The 14765-nt window shown below is 41.9% G+C and overlaps 1 protein-coding gene across 2 annotated transcripts in view; it reads left to right on the top strand.

Annotated features, from left to right (window-relative positions):
* The first annotated feature begins 2000 nt into the window (after positions 1-2000).
* The window catches only part of usp22 (ubiquitin specific peptidase 22), a 25000-nt gene continuing 12235 nt past the window's right edge, over positions 2001-14765 (top strand). The window contains exons 1-3 of one of the 2 annotated variants that reach the window (XM_010788147.1): positions 2001-2472; positions 3369-3401; positions 14290-14422. In XM_010788147.1, coding sequence (XP_010786449.1) covers positions 2353-2472; positions 3369-3401; positions 14290-14422 — 286 coding nt within the window. In that variant the 5' untranslated portion in view covers positions 2001-2352. The remainder of the gene's footprint in view (positions 2473-3368; positions 3402-14289; positions 14423-14765) is intronic. The other variant, XM_010788148.1, reaches the window with a different exon arrangement.

Here is a 14765-nt window from a genome sequence, read left to right on the forward strand (position 1 = left end):
TTTTCATGTAAATGTGCCATTAATTGAGCTTCCAACAGGCTTCATGAGCGCCGGAATAAAACTAAACACACATATCATGACAATGACTCTAATAACTACGTTTACACTACATTTTTATTAGATTTAGACCTCATCTTATGGTTTTAACTAAAACACCTAAAAGACACTTCAACTCCTTCTCTGTCTACTGAAATAAGTCCTTCCATCAATCTCATGTTATGCCCTATTTATGTCTTCACTATCATTATCATCCTTTATACTCCAGCTGCAACTTCATGCATCATCAAGTTTTGTCAGCAATAAGGTTTATCTAGCAATTTATCAAACTGCGCTGCAAGATCCCAGCTAAACAGTAGGTGAATCATTCATTCAGTTACAAATAAATGTAGCCTTTAGCTGTGTTGTTAATTATTCTTACATACCTTGGACACTTGGAACATAAATTAAAAGTAATTGAAAAAGATTTTTGCTTAACACCATGTCTTGAATAATACCCAGTGAAACCATGGAAATAGATTATAGTGCATGCTGTTGTCTGTGCCGGGAGCATCTACCAATAGGCTGAGGGCCTGTCCCTGAAACCTCTCCAACTGTCTAAGACAGGAACATGTGTTATTTATCCATTCAATCACATCACATGTCACTTGTTAGATGCTTTTATCCAAAGCGACTTACATACTCAATACTGTGGACAATCCCCACAGGAGCAATTTGGGGTGAAGTGTCTTGCCCAGGGACACAACAACATGCTAACTGCAGTGGGGTTTGAACCTGTGACCACCGTGGGGTTTGAACCTGTGAACACCTGATCCAAACACCAACACACAACCCACTGCACCACACGCACCACAACACATCAATGTTTAAGTCTTCTGTTTGGAGAGCTAATTACAGAATATTGAAATGTCAAGACATACTGGCCAGTTTTGTCAGTCAATACAAATTCAAGATTCAAAGGTTTATTGTCATAACCTATAAACAACTACGGTGTAATTATGTTATGCATGAAAACCTTAGATTGCAAGTTCCCCAACAGTGCACTTACAAGACATACACAATACATATACAAAGTAACAACCACAACAATGCAAATCTAAATGAGTTTATTTAAATATATTATTCACAATAAAATATATCATTGTTTTGTCTATATTAACATTATTTACATTTCTTTCCTGTTAACACCACCAACCAACTTGAATATACACACAACTACAAACCTACTGTACAGATCAGAAGACCTGCAGTGCCCCCAAGTGAACAATCAAGAGAATTGACTATTTATTTCAACACATTTTTACGGACATGTCAGATTAGCCAATATTAGTTTTTAAATATATATTTGAAACCTAAATTAAAGATGAATTGGCAGGCTTCGTATCTGTACATAGACAACCAAGTTGACTTTGCAGTTGCGTTTTTTATGTTTTGTATAAGCAAATACACATCCTATGACCACTAGGTGGTAGGCTTTAATTGATGAAAACAAATGGGTTGAACGTTTACTTTTATACTGGGGAATTTCACATTGAAATATTTAGTTTTAGGCCTTCTTTTTTTTCTGTCAAAGGCTAAAACACATTTCAATTTGTTTTACTATTGCACATAATTCCAAAGTGTATCCAATACGTGTATCCAAGTGACAGATGAAGCATCTGTCGAACAGCCATCTGCAATGATTGTCCTAAAGAAAGTGACATACATATTTGGTCCTTGTTGATAATGTATCCTTTTAAAAAACATAGTACAGCTTTGTACCATACAGAATCATTTTACTGTGCATTTTGATATAGTTCCACCCTATCCTGTAAGGGAGGTGATTTATGTTACGGCAACGCCATTGATGCATCCTATCTATGTTTAAAATAATAAATGCACCCACACGGAACGTACGGAACACATTGGGATCCAAACCAAGCGCACCCAACGTGCGCAGCGAACCAACGTAGTGACGTAACGTCTTTGTGTTGACAAATCACGGTGTACGCTGGGCGGGCATTGTGAAGCTGTAGTTGAGTGTTAGCAGGCTAACTAGAGAAAGAAAGCTAACTAATCGTGAGAGTGGAACTGGAGCTAACGCTAAAGGAAAAGACAACTGTCAAAACAGCCAGAGGAGCAGAAATCTTAGAGAAGTGATAATTCCGTTAGGTGACTACATGATGTGTAGCTAGTTAATCAAAGATCGTGTTTGTCAGATACCCGAGGAGTATTTTGGATACTACATCGATTGTCCCATTTCCAAACGGAAACCATTTCTGGACATACAGTTCGTGCTAGGTAGCTAGCTAAGTGAATCATCCAGGAGACTTTTCATTGTCACCTAAAAAACCCAAACTGAATGTTTTGTCTGTCATGAGTCCGGCCGGGTGCTCCCATGTGAACGGTTATAAGGTGGATAATTGGAAACAAAATCTTCGAGTCATATACCAATGCTTTGTTTGGAGTGGTACTGCTGAAGCCAGGAGACGCAAGGTAAAAACACAGGAACTGCAACGTTAGCTTCAGAAAAGTGAAATGATTTGAATGTGGCACCGACAAACACGGAACTGGAGTGCAAATTATTCCCCACATGAAGCACAAACAATGAACGGGTCGAAAAAATTAGCGGTTGAAGTTAAACTGCACTCTTGCAGCAGTAATGTTGCGACTACTAGGGTTAGCCTGCTAGGTTCACCGGTGAGTTAGCTAGCAAGACAGCTTGGTGTGCTGCGGAGACTGTTTGCTTCTCTGCCATCTTAACTCTTTTGTTTAATTTCTGCTTATTAACTCGAGCAATGATTATTAAACATGTTGCTGCAAGTCAATCGGTTAGTTAACTTAGCATTTCTCTTTGGTAGATGCTGAGCAGTTAGCCTCATGGCTAAACTTCGGTTTGAGAAGAGTTGTGGCTATAGGCTAACATTACCACACCAAATGTACCCATTGTGTCTCCACACGCACACACTAGGTCCACAGATTAGCGGTTCTTTCCTGGGCGTCCCAGGTCAGTGTAATTTTCTGCACTGGTCATTCCCTCACGAGGGATACTGGGACGTCAGCTGATTACTTCATTGCCAATTTCTTTTTGGGCTTATCCTACACCTGCTCGGCCTACACAGATCCGAATAGCTTTCTACATTATGATGTCATCTCTGGACAGTGTTGCAGTTTCTTTCATTTTCACACCCTTTCTCCTCTTTTTGTTTTTTTTCAACATACATTTGTTGTTGTTTTGTGTGCCATGATGTTCATTATGAAAAAAACTAACAAGATTACATTCTTCAATTTTATTGTGGATTAACATCGTTTGTAGCTTGCTTGACTGTTACACAAAAACCCATTCTTCTCTTATATATGTCATACATTTTTATGTCGTTGTGATATAATAGGTGCTTCAGAGTGATGCAGGATGGACAGAGCTGGTGAGTTGATGCTTATCCCCTCCTCATCTTCACTGACATACTGTAGTTCAGATGAGTACACACTGGCTTGCTCACCTATCTTTGTGCCTCAGTGCCTTTTTCTTTTAATGGACTGAATATTAGATGTGAAACTACGTAGCGGAATAACTCAGACCCATCCCTGTTTCTGCTGTGATACACAGCTACAGCCAGAGAGATTACAGGGTGGGAGGGCGGTCTATGAGCAGAACAGCAAAAAACACAGCTAGTTACATTGCAGGCATGTCAAAGCAAATGGCTAGTGCAAAATAGTCGATGGACTTTTTGTTTATACAGTGTTGTGGTGACATGCTTTAGTTTGAAAACAGCCTTCTTTATGTCTTTAGTAAGGCATTTTCCACCCTGATGTACCTGTCCTTTAGTATTACACAGTGCTAGAGAGCATCTGAAAATGTATGGCCTGTCCTCAAATGCAGTGAGTTAATCACAATGCAATAGTTTTTTTTCAGCATCCGATGAAAGTTAATAGCAAATATTTAGTCTTCACACACTCTACCTGGCAGGAATTTCATTTAACAGGAGCTCAGTCAGTCGGTTAAACAACTTTCTGTTGCTCTCAAAGTTTTAATGTTCTGCCCAACCACACATGCATGTTTAGCTGTTGCAATCCTAGCCTTTCGATAACTTGTGCGAGAGCCTCGTCTGTATCAGTTATTCAGGCCTAATTGTCTCAGCACTGCAACTTGTTTTACCAAGAGGAAGTGCTCAGCAGCCAGTTCTACAACCACTTTACTACTAAGATTTACCTCTGATAAAAAAAACTGCCATTTTGAGATAAACACTGATATATTGGTATTGTGAAATGTCTCTTACCCGTTTATCTACCGTGCCCTGTACATGGCAGGGAGCTGTCAGGGGTGGATTCAGGCTGGATTGCGTTATATTTTTATGCTTTGTCATCCACTAAAAATGAGCACCACCTACACCACTATGTTCCTCTCACATGCTACTGTGCCGCAGTACACCATTTTACATAACTGATATCGCAAATGTAAGTGAAGGAAAGGCTTCTATGTTCCTTCATTTATGAGAGACATGCCGCTAGCTATGTTAATATTTTGTCAATTTTCTGAGTTTTGGTCATGTGGTTACATTACTGAAAACTGGAATTGAAGATGATGAATGTCCTTTTTTAAAGTACATTTTTCTGTCCTTTTAGATTTGCTTGGGATGTTGTTGTTTAACAGCTGTCTAATATCTGTAACGCTATGTACTAAGGGTTTCTGCTCTGCTCTTATGGACACACACACTCTTGGTACAGGTGACTAATACAGAGAAGAAGGAGAGTGACTGAATGCAGTTTTCTCTCCGCTGCCTAATTGTACTCAAAGATGGCTATATGGGATTACAAATCCTGCCTCACGCCTCCTTCACAGAGACTCTTTACCCTTCTGACATGCAGAGCAGGTGTAGTGCTGCTCCAGAGGTACGCATCCAGAGCATTCTCCTGAGGCGAGACAGTATTTGATTTTGTTCAGCTCAGAAATATGAGCTAGCAGACCAGAAGCTTTTACATCACATCCTGGTATCTTTAAATGGTGGAATGAATACACATACAAATCCTGCATCCCTCCTTAAAGGTAGAGTAGGTAAGAATGGAGAAACCAGCTCGAGTGCGCTAGAATTTGAAACTACGCAGCCGGAAAAAATCTGCCCCTTCATTCAGACTTCCTCACAGAGCCCCTCCTCCAACACACACGAACGCGCACATGACTAATGAGGGCACGAGATAAGTTTGTGCACAGATGGAAGGCTGACAGGCAGGTAGACCATCCTGTTATTTTAGCCGGGCCGGCTCAGATGATTGGTCGTGCTTTTTACAGTGCCACGGCTTCCACAGATGACATTTCTTTATGGATTTTTTGTCAAAGCATTTCATGTATTCATTGCTATCGGGATGTTAAGAGCATTCCATGGAATATGACAAAGTGTTTCTGAAGTGAATTACCTACCCTACCTTTTAATATGTTGACATTTGTTTTTGATTATGTGTGACAACTGACAATGCATATTACTGCACTGCTTATTGTATGTTCATCTTTCAGCAGTGTAAGATTTGAAAATGCTATTGTAGAAGAGTCATATTCTGCAATGAGGGAAGTGGAAAAAACATTTCCCTTCAGGGACTGGGATGCTTTTTAAAAATAATATCAGACCCGGCTTCACTTGCCCGTCTCTTTTATCCTGAATTGCTGTTTTTAACCCCCCTCATTCCCTTACTCACCGTCTGTCCTCAGCAGCCTCTCCTCAAACTGCCACCCTCTTTACCTCAAGCTAAAATCAATTCCCAGGCTATGTGCAGGAACATTAGTGGAAAGCCTGTCACCTGCTCTGCATGCACAATCTGAAACCCCCATGGGTAGCAAATGAAAGAGTGCCAGAGATCGGAGTTTACAGAGATGACATCACAAGCCCTTGTGCCTTTGGGTCTGCTATCCTTAATTAGTGTACATTAATTAATAATAATTGTTGCCATGATGGTCCTAGATGAAATGCCGCAGTAGCTTGGGACGTGCATGTTGGTTTTCACTATTGCATTGTATGAGGGCGTACACACACAATTGTTATCCATAAATTATTGATTTAACTTGGTGACAAATTTGATTTTGTTGTACCCTCTTTCAGGCCTAGAGTCTGATAGGCTTATTGCATAAACTTGTCCGTTCACAGACACTTACTATTCCAAATAATTGTATATGACATAAATGCCCCATGGGGTAAACAATTCAATGCAGATGAATCACTGTTCAAGATGTCCTACTAAGGGAGATGGCAGGAATAAACCAGTATGCAATAGTGTTTTCACATTGATGTTGGTACACTTGTTTTGTTCATCTCTGCTTCATTATATTCTGCTCTAGTCGAGGTTTGCTACGTGTCAAATAGCCAGAGGGGCTACACCCCCGGCAGACTGTCAGTTTGTGTCATGTAACAAACATTGGCTCCATTTCAGATTGCAGAGGAGGAACTATTGCTCTGATGTGCTTCCCCTTCTATCTTCCTGAGTCCTCCCTTTGATTCCTGTCTCTTAATCTATTATTACTGTGTGTATGTTTAATGAGTCTAGTGAGCAGTTGTTTGAGTACGGCACGTGGGCCTTTGTCTGCACAGATTTCAAATGTTTCCTCTCCTAATTGAGATTCATGTTACACCAGATTGCCATGTGCCATTTAAGCAGGCTTTCACAGAAGGATGCCAGCACAGCTCCAAGATGGAAACCTGCCCTGCCCTTGCTTTCGACGGTTGAATGCATTCCTCTTCAGGCCCAGCTCTGGTCATATTTATGATTTATAGTTTGCGGAATGGTGGTGTGAATATTCACGAAGGTCATGGTTATTTATGTTGTGTGCTGGCTCCATTCAGCAGAGAATACGGTTTATACTGTCTGTAAGTGGAGGTGCTATCTCTACTAAAACACGGCTGCCATGAAGGAATCTGCCATGCAGTTAAACCAGAGCTATTGTCTTAGGGAAAGGATGAGATGAAAGCAGGGTGGGTGGGGGCCGGCAGGATTTGACAGACATCCTTTCTTTGAAGAATTTGCAGTCACTTTGATTAAAGGGGTAAGGGTTGTGATTAGAGAACTCACTGACTGACTTTTCTTATCCTAGTTTTTTGATAAACCATATATGATCAGAGGGAACCATAACCCCTCCTTTTCCCACTAGTGCAAACCCCCTTTCTGCTTGTCATGAGGGAATGAGAGAGGATTGGTTACTAGAAGTTGCTGGGAATTCAGAAGTAGAACAATTGATACATTTTCAAGGAGGACATATTGACTTCCTCGTGTCATTCCTTTCTCGCTAATGTCCTTTTTATTTCACACACACACACACACACACACACACACACACACACACACACACACACACACACACACACACACGAAATGCAGGCACAGCCAACCCTAGAGAGTGGCTGATTCCTGTGCTCTGAACACATCTCTTTGTCAGATCATTCTCCATCACATCACAGGCCTGCTTTCTGACTCATCAGCATACGGTTGTAGCGACAGGATCTGTTCCCTCCAGCCTCTTCGTAGCCCTGACTTCCTCTTCTGCTTTCACTCCCACGGTTTTTGTTCCTCCTTTCCTTGCTTTCGCTTTTTTCTTTTATTTGCAGACATAGCACACATTGCCTCTTGATTATCCCATTACATTTCTCTATTTGTCTGTTCTCATTTATTAAAATAATGTGTTTGAGTTGTTACAATTGTTTTATTACACAAAATATAAACTGCATTAAAACTGCAATACCAATTCTGAGGTTTTCATGTGAATGTTTGGATCCTGCGAAATTCATAGCAACGCCTGTAATCCGCCCTTCCTCCCTGCTTCCCATCCTTCCCCTTCATTCCTCTGCCTCACAGACAACACTCAGTGGGTTTGGTGATGTCAGACTTTGGTTTCTGGCCCCTTCCAGCCCTATTTCTTCCATGTCTGTGCGCTCTCTGTCACTCCCAGGTCTTGTCTGATGTGGCTTTTGGTTTGTCAGTCACTGTAGCCAAGGCTCTGTGACTCAGACTTCTGCAACTTCCTCTCTTAGTAAATGGGACTTGTGTGTCCCGTTGCGTCGTTCCTTCTGCCTCACAATTGTTCAGCCTCAAAGAATCCAACCTCCCACATGTAATCAGCATATTAATTAATCATATAAAGGCAGTGAACTTGAAGTCTTCATTGTGCCTCGTGCTCTGCCATAGTGCGTTCATCTTTGCTGTTATTTAAGATCATAGATGCTAAAGGAGACTGCTATTGACAAGAAGCATGGACTCTTACTGTGCTTTAGAAATGTTCCATAATAGAGCTAAGAAGATGCAACGTTGGCATAGGCACAATAGTGAAATTGGTGGTAGAATAGGTGGGTGGGGTGCCGCATGAGGCTGTATATTGACAGCTCCTCCGGAACCGGTTGAAAACGTATATGGTAATAAAAGCAGCATTTGTTATTTTTCCGGCTGTTATTCGCTGAAGGCTAATATGGATTCGGGATGTTTGGTCTTGGTGCATGAGCATGACTTTGCGTTTTAATTAGCCTAAAAGTAAACTGAATCCAGCACTCCTCCTCTCCCCCCCCTTTGCATTTTTACAAGTTGTCTCTGACTGAAATTCTCTTCCGTCTCTCCCCCTGACCATGGCTTTTTAAGTTTGCCCTTCCTTAAAGTTAGAGACAGTACTTCTCATTTGACTGTCCAACAGGCTCAGTAAAGACACTGCTGCTACAAAGCATGCTGGTCATTACTTGAGCCGGCCAATGAGGCTGCTGTCCACCCTCCCTCAGTTCTACCATCTGGCTAATGAGCTGTCAATCACTCCCCAGGGGCCGGCCAAGCCCAAAACCAAGAGGCAATCAATCTCTTGGAGTCTGGAAACTCAATTATTCCCCATTGTTAAAACCTCGGGACCAAGTGACAGCTTTTCTTGGGACTAGGCATTTTATATGGAAATTGTTCTTTGTCCTTGTGAAGATATGGCATTAAACCCTTGCCCGATAATTTATTACTTAGGTCTCATCGATATGTCGTCACTTTTAAAGACTCCGCAGTGCACTAATAGCCCCACTGTGCCTCTTTTCTGTAGGCTGTTCGCATAGATTTGTATGGAGGTAATGATCAAGGCTCAGTGATACAGCTATGTGGATAAAAAAAGAAATGAACATTGGGTTTAAGTCAGGACAGCAGTCTCTCTTCGATGCAGCGTGTATGTATTTTCCTTCGATGGAACAAAGTGGTCCCACACCCTTTTGTTAAGCTTTAGCTAGACTGTTAACCATCTGTGCAGACCAACACACTTCAGTCTGAATGATCCTCCCTCTTGCTGAACTTGTTTGTCAATTTTCTTTTGGTCAGTGAATTTCATAAATGTGGAATGGTGCTCTTGTGTTAGGGCTCTGTTGTCTTTATTAGACAGTGTGGCAGTTTCAAAAGCATGTGTATTCAACCAGTCCATTTTTGGAGTTTGAGTATCACCATAAACCATAATTAAAGTAAAAACCCTTCTGCTGCCCCCTCTTTTTTTACTCCTGATCTCTGAACACCAATACGGGTTCACAGCCTGCCTATGTTTCCCTTATTGATGAATTCTAATCAGATGCACACAGGCCCACCTATGCAGATCCATCCCATGTGCTGCCAACCCTCTTTAAATGTAACCAACCCCCTCAACATGCACACACCCACAACATAGCATTGTACTACATTTTTCAACATGGCACCAAAGCTACTCCACCGTTGAGTATCTCAGCTTGGTTCCACGTCATCCTCATTTGATTCTATTTTATTTATATACCCGGAGACGGCAAGAAGCTACGCTCCATAGGCTGGAGCTCAGGCTTTAGCCATAATGTCCTTATAGCACTGTGTGACAGTATGAGGCCAAACTACACTCTCCAACAATCCATCATCCCTCCCACTGATTCATTTGTATGTGATGGGAATACATTCTCATACAAAGACCATAAAACATGTCATTGTCAACAGAGGTTACAATGAGCTGATGAAGGCCGGAAGCGAAAAGAGAATACGGTAAGATTTGTATTGTGTGTCCCCCTAGGGCTGCTCACAGAGAATGCATTTTGCAGGCAAGGCTTTGTCATGGGGGGATAGTTGGAAGTAAAGAGGGAGGGAGGGAGGGAGGGGGGGGTTACAACATCATCCTGCCAAGGCTCTGACAGGCTGCAGCCCCACGGGTTCAGTCGGCAGCCCGTTTCTGGAGCATCACCATCAGTCTCCTTCCCCAGCCTCACTGTGCTTGTTCGTATTAGTTAGAGAATGAGAAAGGACTGTGTGTGTGTGTGTGTGTGTGTGTGTGGCTGAGTACTCGTAGCGAATATCCTGGTGTCTATAGAAGCCTGTGGAAAGATCCGCGTGTATTTTTTTGCGTATATGCAGTATGCATGTCAGCCATTGTTAATTTCATTGATGTGTAAGTCTGTGTGGAGAAGCATGCGGAAGCTTTTCAGTGCGAGGCATCTCGGTGAGTCACTGCTCTCATATATCCGGACTCCGCACTCTACTCCGTATTGACTCTCTCTCCCCCTCCCCGGTCGGTTCTGCAGCAGCAGGAGCGTGCTCAGTAGAGCCAGACCTTTGTCCACATCATAATCATTGTCGTCATTTTCTCTCCTCCTCAGTTACAGCTCATCGCGTTACTGGCTCTGTTTGAATATATGAAAAAAATGAACCTAAATGCTGAGGTAGGAGTTATGCAGTCAGTTTGAAATAATGCAAGAGGAGACGAAGAAGCTGATTATGGATGTTGCTTTATTTAGATGTATATGTATGCAGCTAGGACATTGAAAGCTTCCTGCTGTTGTTGAACATGGGTCGTAGCTGATGGCCACTCAGTGGACCCACAAAGCATGTAATGCTATCTTGCCCTCACTATAAAGATGTATTGGAGAGACCTATTCATCCAGCTAATGCCTTTGAGCATCTGTTCTTTCATCAATCAGCAGCTTTGTACTTTAGTGGGTGATTCCCCTGGACACGGTGCCCAGCCTCGCTTGCCTCAAAGAGCTCATCCCAGATGGGAAATGCAGCGCGGCCGTGAGCTTGCTACCTGTCCGATACTTGTTCCATTCATCTGAGCCAGCGGCTGATCAATAGCTGATCTAATAGAACATTAAAAGCCCAGGGCTCAGTGAAAGGCAGGACTGCTGACAGTAAGGAGTAGACGGCCTGTGAACCATGGTGCGAGGGAGAGACCACAGAGAGTCCCGGGGGGGGGCGGTGCAAGATGGATTTTCTCCCAGCTAAAGGGGTGTTCAGGCAGTGAAGGATGTTAGGGCGGGCGTGGCATGGCAAGGGCAGAGTTACTTGTTTTTTTTGCTCTGAGTGCTGATGCAATAGAGGTGAAGTCGGGGAATAACAACATCACTGCTTATGTAGGATAGGCTTAGAGATGTGTTACTAAAATGAAGGAATTCAAAGTGCCCTATCTTTTTATATATTTGTAGTGCAAATAGAGTTTCATTTAGATAAAAAAAAAACACCCTGCCCTTCTCTTCTCATAGCCTGTCAATGATACAAGCTCTTCCTTGAATGTTCAAAGAATCTGCTGTAGATGTTGTTGGTTTTGGTGACAGTCTACATTTTGTTCCTTCCCTTCACTCCCCATATTTCCAACTTGGAAAAGCACCACACTGATTTGCCCCTTCTCTTTCACAGGACCCAAACACACCCCCATTTAGAGCTGGTTGGCTAACAGACCCATAGGAATAAAAGCAGAGCTTAGCGTCTGCGACCCTGAATATCCCCTCTACTGCGATGTCATCACAATCCAGCCCACGCCTACTAATGCTCAGCCAAAACACAGACTGGCTGTGAGTTTTGCAGCCCATCTCTGCGGCAGTGCCTAGTAGCATGTTTGATGTAACATCCAAATACTTAGCCTACCATGATGAGAGCAAATGAATATTGAATTGCGTCTCCATTTTGTCTTCTTCTCCATACAAACACAACATTTCCGACCACTCCCTCAGATGAGAGATTCAGATCTCTAACATCAACATTTTTAGTTGTTGAAAACATGTCTGTTAGGTAGAATGGATATTTTTGTGATTTATTTGTATTTATTTATTCAACAATATTTCAAGCCACCCTTTCAAAGAGCTTCATCATAAACATTTAAAAAGTAGAAAATAGCTTAGGCTTTAGGTGATAGAATATCTGCACTGCAAATCCACTGTTGGCAACATTTGTGTTGGTTCTAGTGGGAACTATAAGCTCCCAAAAAAGCTACATGACATTAACTTAACATCTCGTGGCCTTGGTTGTGGAAGTATTGGGTCACTGAACGATAACAAGTTATTTAGTGATACAGCCACTGTTTTATTTGAGCACATGAGTGTTATTGGTTTTAGACGTGTAGTCATCTCATTGCACAGACCATTCTTGGTTATGTGTCATCCAGTGAGAAGGAAGTGAAACTGACCAAAAAAACCTCTTACATTCTCTGCAACAATAGACTTTAATGTTGGTCATATGGTATCAGGTTCTGCTATTGTATTTCCAGTCAAAAGACAATACTGCACAGGCCCTTTGAGTTTCTATCCAATAGCTAAAGCAAGGTGTGTAGGAGTGTGCGTCTTTCTTCCAGGCTGCTTTCACACAGTGTACCAGAAACTGAAAACTGGTAAATCTCTCCTGCCAATAGTACTCATTTTGCTTCTCTTCACCTTTGCTTCACACCTACTTTCCCTCAGTCGTCTGTCTTTGAGTGGGCGGCTCAATGCGGCGTAGTCTGCACCCTGTAAGGTTCTGACTAGACCGCTCTGTCTCTCCTCTCTTATTCACTTTCTGCCTCGCAAATCAGGCGTGCAGACTTTTTGTTTCTGTGCTTTCACTCACATTACCAACGGAACTGTATAAAGCACAGAGTGAAATCATTGCTAAAATATATAATACATATTTTAGAGCACTAATGATGAAATGGAATGTGTATTCCTCATGGCCCATACAACCTATTTTCAAATAGCTTAATCGGACAGTGACACCTCACACAGCTCCAACACACTTCAGACTCATCAGTAGCAGACAGGTATACAGTTTTAACAGCCTGTATGTCTGTGAGGCATATCTTGCTGTGTTCGTTAGCTTGAGTGTTATGTGATTTTACAGTGAAGCCTGTGTGGGGTTGTGTGTTAAATGTTAAACCACTTACACAGGTGTGGTCTTAAGGCCTTCAAAATGCAGTAATAAGTTCTTCAAATTTTTTCTATATGTAAATTATTCAAGATTATAAGTATACATTTATATTGTATGTTAACATATATTAAGGTGTATAAAAAAAAGAAAAAGGAGAAGGGGTCGGATTAAATAAGTGTAAACTTCTTCCGACCCCTTTTCGGACGTGTAATTAGCTAAAGCTTTGTTGTTTATTGATATCAGACAATGATACTACAGATCCGACCCCTTTTCGACGTGTAATTTGAGCTAAAAAGCTTAGTTGTTTATATTGATATAAGACAATATTACTACAGATTATTCAATTATTGATTAAATATTTCGTTTTGTTATTGCATTCATTTGTATCGTACTGTATCATGTCTGTATCACCTTTTGTTTCGTTTGTATTTTCTTTGGTTTTACACGCTCGAAAAAAAAAAAAAACTAAATCAGGTACGTGTGCGCCTGCTCACACGCACAGCATCACGTTTTGATTCAGAATTTGTAATTCTCTTTATCATGTCTACACTTGTCCACCACACATTGTTTTCTTCATCTTTGCCCTCTTCTCTTACTCCCTTTCCTACGAATAGTTGGGCATCGCCACTCATGCTATACTTACTAACCTTCTCTGTTGTTGTTCAACTTTAGCGCACTATACCAATCTCTATTGTGCATACATCGTGGAACTGTATTCCTGTGACGCCAACGTAGGCCTCATTTCTGACAACTTCAGGCATTGTAATGTTCATTTTCTCCTGTTACCTCAAGTCAAACCATTTACACACACTCCAGCTGCTGTTAGAGAGCGCCTCAGACACATTCAGGAGACCTTCTCCAGTTAGCCTGCCAAGCATTAAATCCCATCAGGATTTGAGAGCGAACGATACAGTGTGGAAATATGCTGTCATTCTTCTGCGTTGAATTTGTCAGCAGGCCCAGTAGTCTTGAATCTGTGTTCATATCAGGTCTATTCGAGCATCGTGTCCTCTGAAGTGTTAGTGTGACCGACTGGAAGATAGACATCTGATTCAGCTGGCAGGGGGTTCGCCTCTCCGCCAGCTGACGCCTCTCTACAGTATAGCTCTGTCCTGCTGCAGAGGGTCATTTTCTCAACACACTGACTGTTTTCTTCTGACCCCTCACCCCTCAACCCCGTTTCTCCTTTTTGTCTTCCTCTTCCAGGCCAAGTCGTGCATCTGTCACATGTGTGGTGCCCACCTGAACCGACTCCACTCTTGTCTCTACTGCGTTTTCTTCGGCTGTTTTACGAAGAAACACATCCACGAGCACGCAAAAAACAAGAGACACAATCTAGGTAAGACACACACACACACACACACACACACACACACACACACACACACACACACACACACACACACACACACACACACACTTCATTAGGAGGGCTAGGATGTGTCCAACTTGAAGCCCACCAGTGCAGCGAGCATGCCTGTGCATAATGCCTGTGTAATGATTTGAAAAGAACATGTATATAAGTTCCTGTTAGAATGTCCGGTCAACATGTCCGTTAAAGTTTAAATCTTCCGGACAACATTTGAAAAGTACCGGTCAAAGGTCTTCTTTGTTATTTATTGAGCTTTAAAACAAATTGATATGATTCGATATTAAACAAACTAATAATAGTAGATTAACTA

The sequence above is a fragment of the Notothenia coriiceps genome, unplaced genomic scaffold, assembly GCF_000735185.1.
Source record: "Notothenia coriiceps isolate Sejong01 unplaced genomic scaffold, NC01 NC01_scaffold00031603, whole genome shotgun sequence".
Lineage (NCBI taxonomy): Eukaryota > Metazoa > Chordata > Actinopteri > Perciformes > Nototheniidae > Notothenia > Notothenia coriiceps.